Source organism: Mustela nivalis, assembly GCF_964662115.1.
Source record: "Mustela nivalis genome assembly, chromosome: 14".
In the NCBI taxonomy this organism is placed as follows: Eukaryota; Metazoa; Chordata; class Mammalia; order Carnivora; family Mustelidae; genus Mustela; species Mustela nivalis.
The window spans coordinates 19,412,396-19,433,896 of NC_139033.1; the positions used below are offsets into that span (position 1 = coordinate 19,412,396).

The window sequence follows — 21,501 nt, forward strand, 5'->3', positions numbered from 1 at the left end:
AGCAGGCTTCCTGCTGAGCAGAGAGCCCGATGCGGGACTCGATCCCAGGATCTTGAGATCATGACCTGAGCCGAAGGCAGCGGCCTAACCCACTGAGCCACCCAGGCGCCCAAAAAATCTTTAAAAAGATTTTATTTATTTGACAGAGATCACAAGTAGGCAGAGAGGCAGGCAGAGGGAAAGGGGGAAGCAGACTCCCCGCCAATCAGAAAGCCCGATGTGGGGCTTGATCCCAGGACCCTGGGATCATGACCCCAGCTGGAGGCAGAGGCTTTAACCCACTGAGCCACCCAAGTGCCCCAAGCCAAGTAAATTTTAAAGATCTAATTGACTTTATTATTCGATTCATGAATCCGGCACCATCCCATCTAGCAGGTAGAAGGGAGCTCCAAAGGACTACAGAAAGGGAAAGGTTTTAAAAACCGGAAGAAGCCATAAATAGAAAAAAGGATTATTTTAGGTGAGGTCACCTCCTTTTCCTTTGAGGGATGAAAGGACCCTGTGACAGATGATCTTATCGGTGCTGACCCGTTAAGATTACATTTCTGGGGGCGCCTGGGTGGCTCAGTGGGTTAAGCCGCTGCCTTCGGCTCAGGTCATGATCTCAGGGTCCTGGGATCGAGTCCCGCATCAGGCTCTTTGCTCAGCAGGGAGCCTGCTTCTCTCTCTCTCTCTCTCTGCCTGCCTCTCTGTCTACTTGTGATTTCTGTCAAATAAATAATCTTTAAATAAAAAAAAAAAAAGATTGCATTTCTGGGAAGCTGAAACTGCTAGTGTTAGGTTACATATTCTGTCTGGGTTTACAGACTCAGGGCCTTCCCCTAAGTGTCCCCACTTTGGGCCTTTATCAGTGTTCTCTAGATGTCAGGTACTCTGTGGCTTTTCATTTCTGATTAATTTCCTCTAGTTGTTTGCTTTTATCTTTAATATATCCTTTGCCTTCTTTTGGCTTATTTTGTTGGTTTTTCAGTACATTTCTGTGACTTTAATTTGCTCCTTTTTAGTGTTCATTTTTATAATTACTCAAGATTGTGAGATCTTCTGTTATCACTGCTGTTTCTCCCTTAAATGCTTATAGCGTTGTCTACACTTTCGTCTTTATTTCCCTATCTCATTGAAATACTTGTTGAGTAGGAAGCTGTTGGGAGGGACGTCTGGGGGGCTCAAGTCATGACCCCAACCTCCTGGGATCGAGTCCTGCCTCGGGTTCCCTGCTCACAGGGGTCTGCCCCTCCTTCTACCTGCTGCTCCCCCTGCTTGTGCTCGCTCTCTGACAGATAAGTAAAATCTTAAAGGAAAAAAACGCTGTTTGGAAAAAAGATTTTCAGGCAGAGAAGACTTCTAAACTCGTGTTATTTAGAGTTTCATTGCATCGTAATAAGAGAATTGTTTGATCTACTTTGGACCGGCAGTATGTTCCTGTCTTCGGTGTCTTTCCGTCTACCGCAGGGTCTCCTGGACGCGGCGCTGACTGCATCGGCCAGTGCCCTGCTGTGCAGGACCGTCGTGTGACCCTGTGGCCTGCAGCTTGTGGCCTTGCGAGCCTGGGGATCGGACCCCCGTATTGCTTGACCTCAGGCCTCAGCATGTTCGCCCTGGCACTGCGGCTGGAGTGCGGCGAGGCCCGACGGAGGGGACGAGAGGCCGCGTGCGGCGCCTGGCCCCCAGCTGTGGGTCCCTCGAGTCTCCGCGCGTCTGTGCAGGTCAGCCTTCCCGGGAATCCCCGCGAGCCGCAGGCCCCTGCGCAGAGGATTCTGGGAGGTGTAGTTTTCTTTGGGCGCCGTCCCCCGGCTGCCTCGGCGCATGACGCACTTCCTCTGCGCCGCACCCTCCGCGGTAGTGGGGTGCGCGCCTCCAGGGCTGTTTCCGCCTGGGCGTTCGTGGGCCGGAGCGGGCCCGGGGACTTCGGAATTTCTGTGGCTGCGGACCGGGCGGAGGGACAGAGTGAGCCCCCGCCCGGAGCGTCCTGTGCAGACCAGCAGCTTGGCCGGCTGAGCCCCCACGGTAGGTCTGGGGCGTGTTCGGGGCCAGCCTGGACTCGGGGTCTCCGTGTCGGGCCGCTCCGACTGCTCGTGTCCAGGCGCGGAGGCCGTGTCCCTGTGAGGGACTCCGCCCGGGCCCTCCGTCCGTGGGGCGGGAGGTCCCCCGTGGGTGGGCGCGGATGAGGCCCGCAGGGAGACCCTCACGGTTCGGTCCTCTGCTCCGCAGCCTGCAGGGAACAGCGCGGGATGGCCGGCACGTTCCGGACAGCGTCGTGTTGGGTAAGTGGGGTGCTCTCGTCTTTAAACGCTGACGGGGCGCTGCGGGCCGGCACCGCCGTCTCTGCACCGTCGCCGCCGCGCCCGAACTCGCGTGCCCTCCCCCCGCTTCCTTCCCGGTCTCTGATCTCCAGAAACGCCCCTGGTTTCTGCACCCGCCGCGGACCCTGAACCCTGAGGATAGGGAGGGCCCTTGTTAGGAAGCAGGAAGGAGCAGTTCTGGAGCGGGGGCGGGCTGTGGACCGGCGGGGCTGTGCCAGCGGGGGCGGGGTCAGCAGGGGATGGCTGCGCTCCCGACCTCTTGCACGGGTGCCGATGCACCCCCCGGGAGCACTGTTAGGAGAGGCGCCCAGGACAAGGGTGCAGCTGTGTAGGCGTTGGCTTTGCGGCACCTGCACCGAGTCTGCAGCTCAGGTGGGAGTTCTCACCTGCAAATACCCAGATTAAAGGTCCCTACGCGAGGGAATAGAGCTCTGAGAAGTGGAGGGTTTGTGGCAAAGACAAGGAACGACGCGGTGCGCACGGCCCGGGGTGCAAGAGAGGTGTAAGTGTGGAGAGTGGCTTTTCCCTGCAAACTTGAGAAAAGGGAACTTCATAAAAGCCGTGACATGAAATCCCTCAGGGAATTATTTCATGAGACAAACAGTATTTCTTGGACTTGGGTATTTATAAGTCTTTTTTTTTTTTTTTTTTTTAAGATTTTATTTATTAGAGCAAGTGAAAGAGCGCATGCTAGCAGGGGCCGAGGCAGAGAGGGAAGGAGAGGCAGACTCCCTGCCGAGCAGGGGATTCCCCACTTGGCACGCAATCCCAGGACCCCGAGATCATGACCTGCGTCCACCGCAGGCACTTAAGGATTGAGCCGCCCCGGTGCTTTGCATATTTATGTTTTAAGCAATTTTTCCGTACCAGAAAGAATGCCGGAATGGTCACTTCCTGAGAGGTGATGGTGTTGTTGCAAACTGGATTGCATAAGGCTGTGGACGGTGGAATGTAAAGAAATGATTAGTGACAGTAAAGACATTTTTTAGGTGGTATGATGCTTCAGGTGTGACAAGAAGAGTATGGGTGCCAGAACAAGGCAGTTCACAGAGTGACATGAGTCAGATAATTAACCTTAAAATGAAGAGTCTTTTCATTATTTTCTTTTCTTAAGTAATCTCTATGCTCAGTGTGGGACTCGAATTTACAATCCCGAGATGAAGAGTGGCATGCTCTAACAACTGAGCTGGCCAGGTGCCCTGGGATATTTTTATTCTTTTTTTTGGATATTTTTATTCTTAAAACCATATAAAAAATACAGTGAGAGAAAACATTGTATTTACAGTAGCAATAAATAAAGATGAAGGAAGTGAGCAGAGTCATACCTCATGAAGAATAAGTAAGTAAACAGACTAAACGAAGACTTTAAAACTGTTGGATAGTATTAGTGGGTACCATCCTTAGCTAGGCATTTCATGTGTATGAAGTTGTTAAAGTCTCATGACCTTATGGGGCAAGTATGTCCCCACTTTACAGGTGACGAAACTGGGAAGCCTGACCATGACCCCAAATTCGTAAAGGATCCGAGGAGACTAGGGTTGCAGAGCTAGGATTCAAACAAGGCAGTATCTTCAGAGTTGCGCTCTTAATGCCGCTTACATTTTGTTTTTAAAAAATACTTTTTTTGATAGAGAACAAGCTAGGGGAGCAGCAGGCAGTGGGAGAGGGAGAAGCAGGCTCCTTACTGAACAGTGAGCCCGACCCTGGGCTGAATCCCAGGACTGTGGGATCACGACCTGTGCCACGGGCAGACGCTTAACCGACTGAGCCACGCCGGTGGCCCTATGCCTCTTACATTTTAATGTGAATAGCGTTTCCTTGTTTTTGAGTGCACATGTTAATTTAACAAACGTTAATTGATTATTACACCAGGTAATTTTTCTAGGGCATGTTGGGACGGACAAGATTGACAGGGTCCATGACCCCATGCTGGGTATGGGAGATGGTCAGACATACCAGAGGAGCATCGTAAACAGACAGAGACGTGAGTGTTGAAGCTCGGGGAAGAGAGCGACTGAGTGGCTGCTTTGCTTAGATTGGCACCCTTGCTTGAGGCGACATTTACTTAGCACCTGAGTGACGACTTGACGATCATGGGATGCTGGGGGTGGTGGCGGAGGGAGCCTTCCAGACTCTTATTTCTAGGGTTGTATTCCAAGCAAGCTGCAGCCGCCTCTCGCGGAGAGAAAGCCTGTGGCGGGAGTGGAGAGGGAGGGCCCGGCAGCCGGGCCAGACCAGCAGAGCCCTTGAAGTAGGGGAAGGCTCATACTGGAAGGCCCTAGGAGTTTTTAATTTGACTTCATCTCGAAAGAATTTTGAAACTAGGGAAATCACAAGAATGGTATAAAAAACTCTTGTGCAGCGGTACCTGGGTGGCTCATTTCATTATGTGTCTGCCTTTGGCTTGGGTCGTGGTCCTGGGTTCCTGGCATTGAGCCCCACATCAGGCTCTCTGCCCCTCGCCCTGCCTGTGCGCTCTCTGTGTCAAATGATGGGTGAACCAATGGAGTCTTTAAAAAAAAAAATTACTCCTGTGCACTGTGGTATAAAAAACCTCTTTACCCAGAATTGTCAACATTTTAGCATATTCGCTTTATCACTCTCTGTGTGTTGTGTGTGTGCGTGTGTGCGCGCGCACATTCCGCTCTAACCTGTGTGTGTGTGTGTGCGCGCGTGTGCGTGCGCGCACATTCCGCTCTAACCTTCCTCCCTTGTTCATTGTTCCAGCCTGCATCGCCTCATCTCTGCCGGCCCGCTCTCGCGCACGCGCCGCACGCACGCTCTCTCCCCAGCGCTCCCTCCCTCCCTCCGTTTCTTCTCTTCTTCCTCCTCCTCTCTTTCCCGTCCCTCTCACTTTTATCGACAGAATGTGTCCGTGTCCGTGTCACACCCCCTGTTCTGCTCCCCAGAAAAGATCGCCAGCCATGGTTTCTGATGGAACTTTCCCATTGTCTTTCTCTACGTTTTGCATGTATGATCGTGTACCCTGGTGGCTGTTTTGCCTCTTAGTATGGAGATGGCCTTATTGCTTTTCCTCTTTAATATAAAAACTGTTAATGGCCTCCTTTCAGAAAACGGGATTCTAAGTAACGCAGCCAAAGCCATTTGGTTATCATTTCCTTCCTCTAATATCAGTAGCAGGCTCCCGATCTCAGGGTTATGAGCCCCAAATTGGCATGGAGCCTGCTTAAAGTTTAAAAAAACTTAAAAGTTTGGAAAAGAGGTAGTCAGTAGCTTGGGGGTTTCTGTCCAGATTGTTTCTACAGGAAATAAGATTTCATGTTTCGTTCTCTTCTATGAATTGTGTAGTTTGCCATTTCTTTTACATTTATTTTAGTTTCTTTATGGCAATACGTATAGATGGGCGTTTCCTTTTATAATAGCTCCATTTTATGATCCTCCACTGATGGGCATTTAAGCCTGTGGACTCGCCTCCTGGGTCCCACAGCTGGTAACCACTAGGGCTTCATGCTTCCTGCTCTCAGGCCTCAGCTTTTGATCTGCTGAAATTTTGTATTCTTTTGAGACACAAATACATTTAAATTTTTAAAAATAACTAATTAAAATTATTTATGAATAATATAGTGATGTGTGGAATTTTAGGTGTGCTTAATTAAACATTGGAAAAGTTTATTTTTATAATTTTCTTTTAAGGTTTTGTTTATCTATTTGACAGAGAGAGAGATCACATGTAGGTAGAGAGGCAGGCAGAGAGAAAGGAGGAAGCATGCTCCCGGCTGAGCAGAGAGCCTGACGCGGGGCTCAATCCTGGACCCCGAGATCATGACCTGAGCTGAAGGCAGATGCTTTAACCCACTGAGCCACCCAGGTGCCCCGGAAAAGTTTTGTTTTTATGAATTGCATCATTCTGTATATAATTATTCTACAGTTTGAAAATGTCTCTGTAAGATGAATGTACCATATTCTTATTTAGGTATTCTTTTGTTGGTGGAAATTTAGGTTGTTGATCTTGTCACTGTTACAGACTTTGAAACCATGAACAGCTCTGCACATGTATGGATATATTCCTATCTCTTTTAATTTTTGGTGACATATATGATACTTTTCTGCATTCTCTTAGAACACAGTTAAGTCTTTTTTTTTTTTTTTAAGATTTTTATTTATTTATTTATTTGACAGAGAGAGAGAGAGATCACAAGTGGGCAGAGAGGCAGATAGAGAGAAGCAGGCTCCCTGCCAAGCAGAGAGCTTGATGTGGGACTTGATCCCAGGACCCGAAGACCACGACCTGACCCCAAAGCATAGGCTTAACTCACTGAGCCACCCAGGTGCCCCTACAGCAGTTTATATCCTTAAAATGTTTGGTTTGTTTGGGTTATTACATAAATGGGTTTCAGACTATGTAACGTTGTTTCTGTTTTTCCCCATGCAAAAAAATACATTTGTAGTTGTATCTGTGACGATTTTTTACATATATATCCATTTGTAGCTTCTTTTGGCTTTTTAAAAACTTAATTGAGTTCTAAAAAATAGTAAAATGCATAAACCTTAAGTAGAGTGTTTATATTCTTTTAGGTTCCTGGACCCAATTCCAGCAAGAGGGTTGGGGGTGCAGTTTCCCTACACACAGCATCACGCAGTTCTTGGACACCAGCAGGTTGTCTGAGAATTCAGCTTCATTCTGTCACTGTGTACCCAGAGATGGGGGACACTCTGTTGGGAACCAGCTGCCCTTTGGTCGGGTACCTCTTGGGGCTTTCCAGAGGTTGCATCATTAACATAACAAAAGATACCGTGATCACACTTAGGGAATTCCAAGGGTTTTAGGAGCTCTGAACCAGAAAACTGTGGATGAAGACCGAATACATACAAGAAACGTTTTGGACATCTGAATGACCAAATATTCTCCCACACCACAGAATCGGAGCGTGTGTTGAAGGCAGATCAATGTCAAGAATTCCAGTGGTCTAGCAGGTTCCATTTCTCTCCCTGTCGCCACTCCCCCCACCCCCAGGCCTCACTGCTTTATTTATACTTTTTTACTCCTGTTGCAACATCACTAATTTTGCCTTTTTAACTTAACATAATTGGAATTTTACAGTAAAGTATCTGGCTTCTCTTAGCATAGTTTGTGACTGACGTCCAAGTTGTATAATAGACTCTGTTTTATTGCAATTTATCTGTATTCTGGTGTTGGCACAGACGCAGTCAACCCCAGGATTGGGCTGCGTCCGGTTAATGGCTGTTATGAGTAACACTGGTGTAAACATTTTGTACACGACTTTTTTTTTGTACACGACATTTTTTTTTGTACACGACTTTTGAGGGACATCAGTTCTTGTTTCTGTTGGGCAAACACCAGGACTTCTTGGCCTCAGCACTGTTGACGTTGTGGACTGAGTTACTCTTTGCTGTGGAGGATTGTCTTGTACATCGCAGGACGCTGAGCAGCGTCCTTGGCCTCTGCCCGTTCGGAGAGCCCCAGCAGCTCTGTCCCCACGTGACCGGCACAGAAGTCTCAGTGCCAGACATTCCCAAGGCCACAGACTTGGCGTATGTCTAGGAGTGATGCGTGTGTGTGTGTTTAAGTTCGGTGAACACGACCAGACACTTTCCCGATGCGCTGAAACGGCTCTGTGCCCCGTCAGCACAGGCCAGCGGTGGTTTGTCCCCTTCTCTTGGAGCATCTTCCCAAGGATGGGTGTCCTGTACTCAGCCGTCATGCTGGGGCTCGCTTAATATGAAATCCAGTCTTTATTTCTCAGTGTCTCCTTGGGTTTTTAAAAATAAATTTCTAGTTTCCTTTCAATCTATTGTGTACTTCTATACTTTTAAGTATTTGTAATACTAAGTCTTATGACAGTTGTTTCTAGTGTGTCTGCTAACTTCTGGGTCATCTGTGAGTCTGTGTTGTGTGCTTTTTCCTTGGATTTCTCAGTCTTGTTTTCTTGCCTCTTCACATGTCTCACAAGTTTCTATTTTATGCCTATGTTGGTACAGCCACAGAGACCAAAGCTCAGTGTTCCCTTCCACCAGAGTGTTTCCCCTTTCCTCTGCCATGCAGATAGGGAGATGACTGATGATGTCGTCAAACAGGCGCCAGGGTGCCACTTTATTGTGGTGCCTCCATCTGCGGTCTCAGCGGTAAGGGTGGGGACGGTGACTGCAGGCTCCTCTATACAGTTCTTTGCACCCTCAGTGCCTTGAGACTGGGAGAATCCGTCCGCCAGGCCAGCCCAGCTCCTGTGCTCACCAGCCTCCCCACACGCACCCGAAGGAAAGCCCGCTGTCCTTGGGGCATCAGAGGCTCCCCTGCCTGTTCTCAGGCTGGACAGATGCCCCAGTGACAGAAACACCCAGCACTTGACTCACCTGGGAAGAGCTGGGGTTTTTAGAAGGGTTGAGTTTCACCGCATTGCTTTGTTTCATCCAATGAGATAACTGGTTGGCTGTTCTCTGCTGCGCACTGATGTGGCTTATTTCATAGATGGGTTTTTTTGTGTTTTTGTTGTTGTTAATTTTGGATCATGCTTTAATTTTTTAGAGAAATTTTTTTGTCACAGTTTGCTCCGTATGTGTGTGCAGGGCTTGTACTCAGTATTTTTATCCAGATAATTTGATCAAAGTTAATGGTAAATGAGTAAGACCGCAGTTCGTGCTGTAGTTGCCTGGTTTGTCTGGGAGGTTGTGCAAGTCTGTGCCATGCGCCGTAGGGCATCCTGTGGCTTCTGGGCACCTCGTCGGGGGAGACATGATGGGAATTTGATGTCCCTGCGATGTCGGTAGAACTTACTGTCAGGTGCAGTGTGGGCGCGCGGCCTCTCTGGACCGGAGGGTGTCCCTTCGGTTGTACTTCTGTTTGCTTTCTCATCATGGATTAGTCAGTCTTGCTTTTTTTACTTCCTTCTGGGCCAACTTGGGTTCTTTCTACTTTCTTTAAAGATTTTTTTTTTTTAAAGATTTTATTTATTTATTTGACAGAGAGAAATTACAAGTACACTGAGAGGCAGGCAGAGAGAGAGAGAAGGAAGCAGGCTCCCCGCTGAGCAGAGAGCCCGATGCGGGACTCGATCCCAGGACTCTGAGATCATGACCTGAGCCGAAGGCAGCGGCTTAACCCACTGAGCCACCCAGGCGCCCCCCTTTCTACTTTCTTAAAGAATTTCTATTTCTTCTAAGTTTTAAAATTTGTTGGAATAAATTTTGGTTTTTTATTTTTAAGATTTTATGTATTTATTTGACAGAGATAGATCACAAGCAGGCAGAGAGGCAGGCAGAGAGGGAGAGAGGAGGAAGCAGGCTCTCCGCCGAGCAGAGAGCCCGATGCGGGGGTCGATCCCAGGACCCTGAGATCATAACCCGAGCCAAAGGCAGAGGCTTACCCCATTGGGCCACCCAGGCGCTCCTGGCACAAATATCTTCAGGTCTGCCACCATGTTTGCTTTAAAAACGTGAATTCAGCACCATGGATTTGGTAGGGAACAGTGTGAGCCTTCTGTCTGGCTTCACACAGCCCTCTTTCCACCACTTTATGATCAGCTGCAGCCCCTCTTATGTCCAAACACCAGGTCTTTTCCAAGGTAAAGCGGTATCTTGTCATTTTATTATTTCTTAAACAGTTAACATGGGAAACTGCTACTATGTTTGATAGGTTCCTGGTGTTCTTTCTTACGTGTTGCTGACAGAGGTGTCGTGCCCCATCCCCATTCTCCCCGATTCCCTGCGGGTTTGCCGTGTGACTTCGCGCGGGGTGGTTCTTGGCTGCATACAGTAGAACTGCCTCTGTGTTATAATCTCATGTGTTTAAAAATCTTTATCTTAGACTTATGGATTCTCTCAGCAATGCTATTAATAGTTTTCTATTTCTAATTTCTTCACGTCTTTACCATTCTTGACCAATAAAAATTTTTTAATGGTGTCTCTATATTTTATTTTTGTGCTTATCAAGTTCACAATCCAGTAAAAAGCTTAAACTAAGCCTCGCAGTTTCCTCACTGTCTTCCATCCTGTGTCCCTGCTCAGCCGCTTTGGTCTATGTTCACTCTCGTGGCATCTGCCTGAAGCTTTTACACGATCACATGGTGTGATCGTGTTTCTCCTCCGCTGAAAAGTCGCTGATTTGACGCGTGGCCTGGGCGGGATCGGAATGCAGGAAGCCACAGCCTCGTTTCCCTACAACATGGCCTCAGACGTGCTGTCCACTCTGCCGTTCCTTGGCCACTGGGGTTGTCTTAGTGAGCACTCATGAGGTTCTGGTCACTTTTGGGCTTTGGGCCTCCAGTCCACACTCTTAATTCCTCCTCCTCTTCTTCCCCACGCAGGCTGCAGAGGAGAGATGGGGAGCTTGTCCCTTCATTCTCACGTCCTGTGGGGGCTCCTCCTGGGTTGGGAAGCCCAGTGCTTAGACCAGAGAAGCTCCTCTTGTCAGGTGGGTGGTGCTCAGCACCAGGCGGTTGCTTAGGGCGTGAGACATGACCTTACGCTATTTGGCCATGTCGTGAATAATTCTCTCACTTACCTCGGCAGACTCCCCCAGAGCTGCACTCACTGTCTCTTCCCTCCTGGGTCTCTCTGTCTGCAGCCAGTGCCGTCGCGTCAGGAGCCCATCAGGGGTGCTTAAGTTCAGGAATCTCTACTTCACTTCTCAGCTGCCTTTACAGAATGTTCCAGAAGCCTCCATCTTCAGAAGTTCCCAGAGGGTAACAGATACCAGATTCCTGGTTTACTGAAATCCCTGAACACAGACCACTTCCTCCTGACTGTGGGCTCAGTGGACACCCAGATGGCTGTCCCGCATGTTCCCTCCCTTCCCCCAGTGGCCTGCTTCAGGGACTTCTGTCCAGCTGCTTCTGCAGCCCTCACTCCGCTCGTTTCTCATCCCTCCGGCACCCGTCCTTGGTAAAGGGCAGCGTCTTACTTGGCTGGACCCTTGCTGTCCTCCTCAACGTCCATCTCCGTGTGCCGGTCATCTCCGGTCAGATGTTGTCTGCTCTGTCTTCACCTGATGCCCGCAGTCCAGCCACTGCGTATCACTCCAGTTTTCCCACCCTGGCTCCAGCTGCCTCCGTCGCCCCCAGATCCAGGACCGTCCGTTCTCCACAGCAGTCGGAATGACCTTGGGTGGGAATCAGAGCTGGAGGCCTTGGGGTGGCCTGTCCTCACTTGGAGTGAAATCTCAAGTCCTTACCATACGCTGTGAGCCCCGAAGGCCTGGGCCTTAGTTTTCATGCCTCCTGGAAGGCTCTTCTGCACAAACCTTGGTATCATTCTCCCATCGGTTGGGTTTTTACCCAGGTAGTCCCTTACCAGAGCACTTCTTGATCACTCCATCCGCCTGCACCTGCCTGCCTGGGCTCTCTCCCCTTACCCTGCCTGAGTCTTGGTAGAGTGCTGTCACCACCTGCTTGTTGGGTGGTTATGTGTTTACTGTCACCTCCCCCTGCAAGGACAGAAACGCACCAAGTCCAGGGACCGTGTCCATGGCTGAGCCCCCAGCACGTGGAACAATCCTGGCCCATGGGCGGTGCCTCAGAAATGCTTGTTGAATGATCTCGTGAGGACCTGTAGCTTGTTGGGAGTTTCTTTCGGTCCCTGGAGAGGAACTTACTACAAGCATTTTGGGAGGTTCACAGAGCTGTCGGGAGCCTCACTGAGAGGTTGAACAGACAGAACTGCCCCACAACTCGAGGTAGGGACTGCTGCGCCTGGCCCGCCCTCTCTCTGGCATCTGCAGCTCTGTAGCACTGGTCCCGGCTCAGGGTCTGTGCGGGAGTGAGCCCTGGTCGACCTCAGCAATGGGTAATGGGCCCCTTATTTTCTCGAAAGAAGGCTAGGAGTTTATCTGTTTGGCCTTTATTTATTTATTTTTTCTTTTTTCTTTCTTTCTTTTTTTTTTTTTAAGATTTTATTTATTTATTTGACAGAGAGATCACAAGTAGGCAGAAAGGCAGGCAGAGAGAGAAGGGGAAGCAGGCTCCCTGCTGAGCAGAGAGCCCGATGCGGGACTCGATCCCAGGACCCCAAGATCATGACCTGAGCTGAAGACAGAGGCTTTAACCCACCGAGCCACCCAGGCAACCCTCTTTTTTAAAATATTTATTTATTTATTTATTTGACAGACAGAGATCACAAGTAGGCAGAGAGATAGAGAGAGATGGGGAGAAGCAGGCTCCCCACTGAGCAGAGAGCCTGATGTGGGACTCGATCCCAGGACCCTGAAATCATGACCTGAGCCGAAGGCAGGGGCTTAAACCACTGAGCCACCCAGGCACCCAATTTATTTTTTTTTCTAATCGTGCCAAGTTCTCACTCTGTGTAAGACTCAAGATGGGTTGAGCACCTGTCAAGATGACAGTTCAGAGAGTCACACCTTCCCATGTGTTTAGAATTGTTCTCTCCATTTCTGGGCAAAATATATCCTGGATAATTTTTTTCTAAAATTTTAAAGAAGATTTTATTTATTTATTTATTTGACAGTCAGAGATCACAAGTAGGCAGAGAGGCAGGCAGAGAGAGAGAGGAGGAAGCAGGCTCCCCACTGAGCAGAGAGCCCGATGCAGGGCTTGATTCCAGGGCCCTGAGATCATGATCTGAGCTGAAGGCAGAGGCTTAACCCACTGAGTCACCCAGGCGCCCCAAGATAGTTTTTTTTTTTTTTAAAGATTTTATTTATTTATTTGACAGAGAGAAATCACAAGTAGATGGAGAGGCAGGCAGAGAGAGAGACAGGGAAGCAGGCTCCCTGCTGAGCAGAGAGCCCGATGCGGGACTCGATCCCAGGACCCCGAGATCATGACCTGAGCCGAAGGCAGCGGCTTAACCCACTGAGCCACCCAGGCGCCCCGATAGTTTTTTTCTTAATCAAAGACTTGCAACACCTGTTTTGTCTCCGTGTATAGTTGTTTGTTTCCCTCTATAAGACTGGAAGCTTCTTTTCTTCTTATTCCATTCTGTTCTATTTTCTGAGAGGTTCCATGAACAAGAGCATGGGGAGGGGCAGGGGAGAGAGAACCAGACTCCCCACTGAACAGGGAGCCTGACATGGGGCTCCATCCCAGGACCCCGAGATCACCACCTGAGCCGAAGGCAGATGCTCAACCAACTGAGCCACCCAGGCGTCCCAAGACTGGAAGCTTCTTGAGGGCAGAAGTTGGTTGTGTTCATCCTGAAGTCTTCAGGACCAAAAACAATATGTGGCACATGGAAGCTCAGAAGTTTTTCCCTTTAAAGAGCGAGTGAGTGAGAGAATGAGCAGGGGAGGGGCGGGGAAGAGGGAGAGGCCAGCTCCAGGCTGAGCAGGGAGCCCAGCAGAGGGCTCATCCCAGGGTTCTGTGATCGTGACCTGAGCCAAGGGCAGGTGCTTAACTGACTGAGCCACCCAGGTGCGCTGGTTTTTGTTTTGTTTTGTTTTCATTCTGGAAGTCAGTGCTGACCTGGGCACAGGAGCCATTCCGGAGGAACATTTCTCCTTTCTCAGTTACTGTACATCTGTTCCGTGTCACCTAACGTGATTGTGATTGTATCCGATTGAATGGGATGTATATTATTCCAGGAATTATTGTCATTCAAGGATATATCTATGGAGTTCACCTGGGAAGAGTGGCAGTTGCTGGACTCGACGCAGAAGTACCTGTACAGGGACGTGATCCTGGAGAACTATAGCCACCTGGTGTCTTTGGGTAAGTGCGGCTTCTCTGCGATGTCAGGCTGCGCGTTTCGAATTGGCACCCTTGTTCTTTTGTTGGTCTGTCCCGAGGTCTCCGGAGTACTTCACGGTTATGGGCTTGAGCGTCAGAGAGCCAAGACTCCGGCTGCCTGTATGGCCCTCATCCTCACCGCGGTCCTTCCGCCAAGTGCGAGCGAGCAGTTTCAGCGTGTAGTTCTGGGTCCCGTAGCGCCCAGCAGCCTGGCCCACATCCTTTATGGTTTTCCACCAACAGGGTATCATGGTACCAAACCCGATTTAATCTTCAAGTTGGAGCAAGGAGAGGAGCCATGGATAATAAATGCCCGAGTTTCCCGTCCGAGCTGTCCAGGTGGGTGCGCGGGGACCAGGAAGCCGGGCTGTGGGCGTGGAGCTCCGGCAGGGCTGCGCGGAAGGTCGGCCGCCCAGCCCTTGGACCCCGGGCCGCGGGGTCGGAGCCCGGCCGCTGCTCGGGGGAGGGGAGGACCGGGCTCGGCCCACGCCTGCGCTGTCCTCTCCGCGGCCTGAGCGGACGGCGCGCCCGTGCGACCCGCGCTCTGCCAGGATGTCCCTTCGGGGTTCCTTGCTTTCCTTCGCGAGGTCACGGGCGCCGTCGTCCGGCCGCGCCTCCGGAGTTGGTCGCCGCCGCCGTCGTGTGGCTCGCGCTGTCCCCGTCCCTTCCACCGACCCCGCTTGCCTCCCGCGGGGCGACGCCGCAGACCGCGCTGCCTCCTTCCCACCGACGTCAGACTCTGGCTTTCTCGGGCTCTTCGCGGACGCTTCGGAAAGCCAGCCCGCGTCCCCGGGTCGCGACGTCGCCCGCTGCGTTCCCGCCCCCCTGTTGCGCGGGGACTGCCCCCCGCAGAGGCGCTCTTCCCGCATCGCCCGCCCTCCCGCCGGTGCGCCGACGGCTCTTCCGCCGAGCGTTCCCCCGCCCCGCGGTGACCACCACCCCACAGTCCACCCCGCGCCCTCGGCCTCGGCGCTCTGCTCCTCGCGCAGGGCCCCGGGCCGCCCCACTCTTCGCTCCCAGGAGCTCTTCGTCTCCGGCTTCCCCGGGTTCCTCGCGCGGCTCCCGGCTCGGCGCTGCGGCGGGGCTTAGGACCGCTGCGGCCTGGCCACGGTTCCGGCCTCGGAGCGCCTGTCCCTCGGTGTCACCCGACTGGATGCTGTTCTCTCGGGCGCGGGCGCTCGAGCTCTCGGTCTTCTCCGTAGCTGTTCCGCCGCGTTTATTTTCCTAAGCATCTGTCGCCGCGCTGAGAAAGCAACGTGTCTTCGGTTCTGATTCAGCCGGAGTAAGGAATCGGGAGTTTATAGTCTCAGGGGACCGTCGCCTCCCGCGGGACGCCGCTGCACAGCGGCCGAATTCAGAAGCTTAGTGATGCCAGGAGCGCCTGGTGGCTCAGTCTTGATGTCGGCTCAGGTCATGACCTCAGGGTCCCGGGATGGGGCCCGGCTCTGCGCTTGCACTCGGGGCGTTCTGCGGGAGCCTCCCGCTCTCCGCTCCGCGTGCGTGTGTGCGGCCGTAGCTGACTTCCTTCCGGCAGCCGGGCAGGCCGCTTGGCGCTGTCAGCGGTTCACGCCGCCTTTTTCTCACCCCGGATGCTCTGCTTTTCTTTTCCTTTGTCCTGGGGGTTCCTCCCTGCCAGGCGTCACCCACGGACACCGTGGACTCAGGGATAAGTCCCGTTTCTTTCCCCACACTCCCTTTCACCGTCCCCAACGGGGTCTCAGAAGCCTGCGGGCATGTTGTCTTACAGCTGACCTGCCGGCGCCTGAGCTGGCCACGAGGCGGGAAGGGGTCCTGGGGGAGCACAGGGACTGTCGTCACCGGCCAGGCCTGGTGCACGGAAGGAGGAAGTTCCGTAGCTGTGCGGCACACGCTGTGAGTCCTGCCTCGGAGTGTGCCGCCCGCAGGCCCTTCTCTCCACCTGTGGAGACATGGGGTTACAAGACCCCTGGTCTGCTCTGCCTGCAGTAGCGCGAAGGGTTCAGAGGCCGTCTCGGAAGCTCCTCTGCAGAGGGGTGGAGGCCGGGTAGCGGCCCTCACCGGCCCATCGCACACTCTCCTCTTTCACAAAGAAAGTCAAAGACGACTTCCTGCCCTAACACTGGCATACTTTCCTCTTCACTCCAGTCTTTTCTTTTTGTCCTGCATGGCCAGGAATAAGGTGATGCTCAGGGAGATGGTCCCGTCTGTTGGTGCAGATTTGGGCGTGTTTGGGGCTACAGAATCATAGGCTCTTGTCCCACCAGGCTTAGGTTTCCTTCAGAACCTAACAAGCGGGGATGCCTGGGCGGCTCAGTCGATTGAGGGGCTGCCTTTGTCTCAGGTGGTGATCTGAGGGTCCTGGGATCAAACCCGGCTTTGGGCTCTGTGCTCAGTGGGGCGTCCGCTTCTCCCTCTGCCTGCCCACTCATGCTCTCTCTTGCTATCTCTGTCTCTCTTTCTCAAGTAAATAAATTATTTTTAAAAAGTACCCAACAAGCTTCCAGTCTGTCTTCTTTTTTTCTGAGTAATTCTGTGAAGCCAGTACCAACGACCGAAAGTTGTCTGAACATATATTCAAGCCTGAGAAGTCTTCTGGCCGCTGGTCTTGGTATTCTCACCCCTGTCCTTGAGAGGCCCTGCTTTGAGGCACAAACCATAGTGTGAACTGTTGCCACATGAGTGGGGAGAGAGGGTTTATTGGGAGGTCCCAGGAGGCAGGAGATCCCCTGGTGGCCCCCCCAGGACAGCTGTAGTGACACGATGAGGCTGTCCTCTGACGAGTGCGTCTTTCCTGGTGCCCTGCGGGCCTCACACTCAGCATCATGTTCCTGTTGGGCTCATCCTTATGCGGCCACACGTGTCCTCTGCTCACCTTCCCTGGAAGGTCTCGTCCTTCATGGTGTTTAAGACCTTTTACGTGTTGTTGACTCTTGCTTTTCCCTGAGCACTGAACTTCGGTCTGCTGCCTACGTGCTGTCTCTTCTCCATTTGGGTATTTGCTGGGATCTCTAGTGTACCAGATCCCAAATAAAGTCCTTCATTTTTCCTCCAAACATTTTCTCTTTCAGAGAACAGCACCTCCTCTTTCTCAAGCCTAAAATCTGGAGTTCTTGAAGCCTCCCCTTCGCTCTCCTTACCCTTCACCAGTCCTTTAGATTTCCTTGGTTCTCTCCAGATGCGTGCCACATGCGCTCAGCTCCGGAATTTAATCCAAACCGCTAGGACCTTCCCGCACTACTGTAAGGGCTTTCTTGTCTGTCTCTCAGCCCTTCTTCTAATCGTTTTCTACATAACAGCCAGACATCTTTAGAAAGCACAACACGAGGGGTGCCTGGGTGACTCAGTGGGTTAAAGCCTCTGCCTTCGACTCAGGTCATGATCTCAGGGTCCTGGGATCGACCCCCGCATTGGGCTCCCTGTTCAGTGAAGACCCTGCTTCTCCCTCTGCCCCTCCCCCCTGCTCGTGTGTGTGTGCGCTCTCTTTCTCTCTCTCAGAAATAAATAAATAAAATCTTAAAAAAAAAAACAACTCTAAAAGGGGTGCCTGGGTGGCTCAGTGGGTTAAGCCTCTACCTTCGGCTCAGGTCATGGTCTCTGGGATGTGGAATTGAGCCCCGCCTCGGGCTCTCTGCTCAGCGGGGAGCCTGCTTCTCCCTCTCCCTCTGCCTGTGTCTCTGCCTACTTGTCTCTCTTTCTTTGTCAAATAAATAAATTTTTAAAAGTCTTTAAAAAAACAAAAAAAAAAAAACTAGAAAAGCACAACACGAATAAAGATGTCCTCTAATTAAAACTCTTTGGGTAAGATGAAAACTTGTTGCCTGCCTATTTGGTTCTTGCCTCACTCTGTTCACTCAGTGGGTTTTATTTATCCCAGGCTTTTTTCAAAATATTTTTCTTTAAAGATTTCATTTATTTATTTATTTATTTAAAGATTTTATTTATTTATTTTATAGAGAGAGATCACAAGTAGACAGAGAGGCAGGCAGAGAGAGAGAGAGGGAAGCAGGCTCCCCGCTGAGCAGAGAGCCCGATGCGGGACTCGATCCCAGGACCCTGAGATCATGACCCGAGCCGAAGGCAGAGGCTTAACCCACTGAGCCACCCAGGTGCCCAATATTTTTCTTTTTTTAAACTTGTATGCTTCATACCCAATGTGGAGCTCGAACTCATGACCCTGACAATAGGACTCACAGGCTGCAGTCTGCACTGACTGAGCCAGTGAGGTGTCCCGTTTTTTCTGTTTCTTAACTGTGCCAAACAGGTGTTCCCTTCTCAAGAACTTTTGTCTTTTTATTAAAGATTATTTTTACTTTTATTTATTTGACAGAGAGATCACAAGCAGGCGGAGAGGCAGGCAGAGAGAAAGGAGGAAGCAGGCTCCCTGCTGAGTAGAGAGCAGGATGCGGGGCTCCATCCCAGGACCCTGGGATCATGATCCGAGCCAAAGGCAGAGGCTTTAACCCACTGAGCCACCCAGGCGCCCCCTTCTCAAGAACTTTTTATGTGCTTTTCCATCTGTTTGGAATGCTCTTGCCCCTAATTTTCCTATGGCTTATTCAGTCTTACTTCTAATGTCTCATTGTACCTATCCGAATGTTACACGCTGGTTACCCTGTATCCTCTGAATTCACTTTTTGAGTAAGCTGCTGTAATAATAATAACATTCAGATACAAGATTAATGGTATTGGCTCCTAAGTGCAAGCTGAGTTTTTCTTCTTTTTTTTTGTTTTTATTTTTTTAAAGATTTATTTATTTATTTGACAGAGAGTGCACAAGCAGGGGGAGCGGCATGCAGAGGGGGAGGAAGAAGCAGGCTTCCCGCTGAGCAGGGACCCCATGTGGGGCTTGATCCCAGGACCCCTGGATCTTCAGCTGAGCTGAAGGCAGGCACTTAACCTACTGAGCCCCACCACGCCACGTGCCCCTAGGCTAAGTTTTTTAAGCCTCTTGTTCTCTTTTCTCTTTTTCTTTTTTTTTTTTATTAGAGAGAGAGCATGGTGGGGATGTTGAGGGTGGGAGGGAGCAGAGGGAGAGAGACTCTCAAGCACAAACACAAGCCCAACGTGGGCTCCACTCACCTGAGCTGAAAACCAGAGTCAGCGCTCAGCACACTGAGGCCCCCCGGGTGGCCCTAAGCTTCTGTTTTAAAAACCGCTTTTGATCACTGTTAATTTGCCATCCATTTCCGTAATGGGATTTTGTTTGACGCGGTTCTGCATGCTCCAAAGCTCGGATACATGGCACGCCTGGGCTTGGCCAGTATTTCTTTGGAACCAGTGTCTGAGGTCTGTTATTTAGAAAAAAAAAGCTCATTACTTGGCAGTTCTGTAGCTCTCTAATTCCACATCAGCTACATCGACAATTAAAATATATATATGCATATATATTTATTTTTCCTAGAAGGTTGGAAAGAATGGTGCCAGGAAAATGAAGATGAGTTTGAATACGTTGAGAGAAGTTTCGCTTGTGCTGCGTTTGGAAGACGTCGTCTGAGCAGAACCCGTGTTCCTTCAGGACAGAGAATCCATAAGTATAGCACACATGGAAGACGGCTGACCCAAAGCTCAGCTTCAGCCAAAAGCTGTCTGAGAAAAAACCCTGACAAGTTCCACGGATATGAAGAATCCTATTTTCTCAAGCATCAGAGAGCTCATAGTATAGAAAAAAACTGTGTGTGTAACGAATGTGGGAAGGCTTTTCGTTGTAGATCCCAGCTGATTGTGCATCTCAGAATTCACACGGGAGAGAGGCCTTACGAGTGCACCAAGTGTGAAAGGGCGTTCAGTGCCAAGTCCAACCTGAACGCTCACCAGCGGGTGCACACGGGAGAAAAGCCCTACTCCTGCGGGGAGTGCGGGAAGGTCTTCTCCTTCAGGTCCCAGCTCATCGTCCATCAGGAAGTTCACACGGGAGGGAAGCCTTACGGCTGCAGCGAGTGTGGGAAAGCCTACAGCTGGAAATCACAGCTGCTTTTACACCAGCGAAGCCACACGGGCGTGAAACCTTACGAGTGTGGCGAGTGTGGGAAAGCCTTCAGTTTGAAGTCGCCATTCGTCGTACACCAGAGGACGCACACGGGGGTGAAGCCCCATAAATGCAGCGAGTGTGGGAAAGCCTTCAGGAGTAAGTCCTACCTCCTGGTTCACATCCGAATGCACACGGGGGAGAAACCCTATCAGTGCAGCGACTGTGGGAAAGCCTTCAATATGAAGACGCAGCTCGTCGTCCACCAGGGAATCCACACGGGAAACAATCCTTACCAGTGCGGCGAATGCGGGAAGGCCTTCGGCCGGAAGGAGCAGCTCACCGCACATCTGAGAGCGCACGCGGGCGAGAAGCCGTTCGGGTGCGGCGAGTGTGGGAAGGCTTTCAGCAGCAAGTCATACCTCGTCATACACAGGAGGACGCACACGGGAGAGAGGCCGTACGAGTGTAGCTTCTGTGAGAGAGCCTTTTGTGGGAAATCCCAGCTCATCATACACCAGAGGACTCACTCGACGGAGAAACCCTACGAGTGCAGCGAATGTGAGAAAGCCTATCCCAGGAAGGCGTCGCTTCAGATCCACCAGAAAACTCACTCAGGAGAAAAACCTTTCAAGTGTGGTGAATGTGGGAAGGCCTTCACTCAGAAGTCGTCCCTCAGTGAGCATCAGAGAGTTCACACAGGAGAGAAGCCTTGGAAATGCTCTGAATGTGGGAAATCCTTCTGTTGGAACTCAGGGCTTCGTATACATCGAAAAACTCACAAGTGAGAAATTAGAATGAAGGAGATGTTAGCAACTTTGTCACGGATGTTGACCCTCAGGGGACTTCCGGTGATAATGGAGATGGGATGCAGCAGCAGGAAGTCCTAGACATACACTCCTGTCAGCCAAGTCAGAGAGAGACCATCGTGTTTGGAGTGTGGGGGCAGAAGCTTTTCGAAATAAGTCCTACGAGACTCTGCAGATGAGAACGAAGGAATGAGGAGCAACTATGAAGGCCAGCGCCATCATGGTAGAGATGAAATCCGGAGAATTCGTATTTAAAACTTCCCAAATTTAATAAACCAGGAAAGCATTTTCCCATAGGAAATGTGTTATGTGTGGGGAGTTACATTCCAGATTTGAAGCTACTTGAAAAACCACTCCAGGTTTTTTCAGGATGGAGTATAAAGTTGTTTTTTATTTTAATATGTAAATAAAGCAGTGGTCAGGAAAACATCAAGGAACATATTCTGGAGGTTAAAGGACATTTACTGTGACTTTCCTAAGTCACACTGAATAGCATTTTTAAAAATTTTGGTATTTTATTTTTTAATGTAACTTGTCATACATATATTTGGTAGCTTATGGAATAACATCCCCTAATATTCTCCATATTAAATGCTAAATATCAGTTTTGTCTCTTTATTTCTTAGCAACTAAAGTGATGTGGCATTTAATAAATGGAAAGAATCTGCTCCCCAAATGAGTTTACTTACTCGGCAGTCGCGGGAGTGGGTCTGGCGGTTACCACGGGGCTGTGTGAAGAGCAGGGAGAGACTGTTCTAGCCTTTCAGAGTGTGTTCTCCGCTGACTGGCGG

The 21,501-nt window shown here is 50.6% G+C and overlaps 1 protein-coding gene across 1 annotated transcript; it reads left to right on the forward strand.

Moving 5' to 3' along the window:
• Positions 1–1,586: 1,586 nt before the first annotated feature.
• ZNF26 (zinc finger protein 26) lies at positions 1,587–21,314 on the forward strand (the record flags this gene model as incomplete). The annotated part of the gene is made up of 5 exons (XM_082698175.1): positions 1,587–2,004; positions 2,209–2,261; positions 13,813–13,939; positions 14,201–14,296; positions 19,338–21,314. The coding sequence occupies 5 exons, from the start codon at positions 1,587–1,589 to the stop codon at positions 20,687–20,689; spliced, it is 2,046 nt and encodes a 681-aa protein (XP_082554301.1). The 3' UTR covers positions 20,690–21,314.
• Between the last annotated feature and the right edge of the window lie 187 nt (positions 21,315–21,501).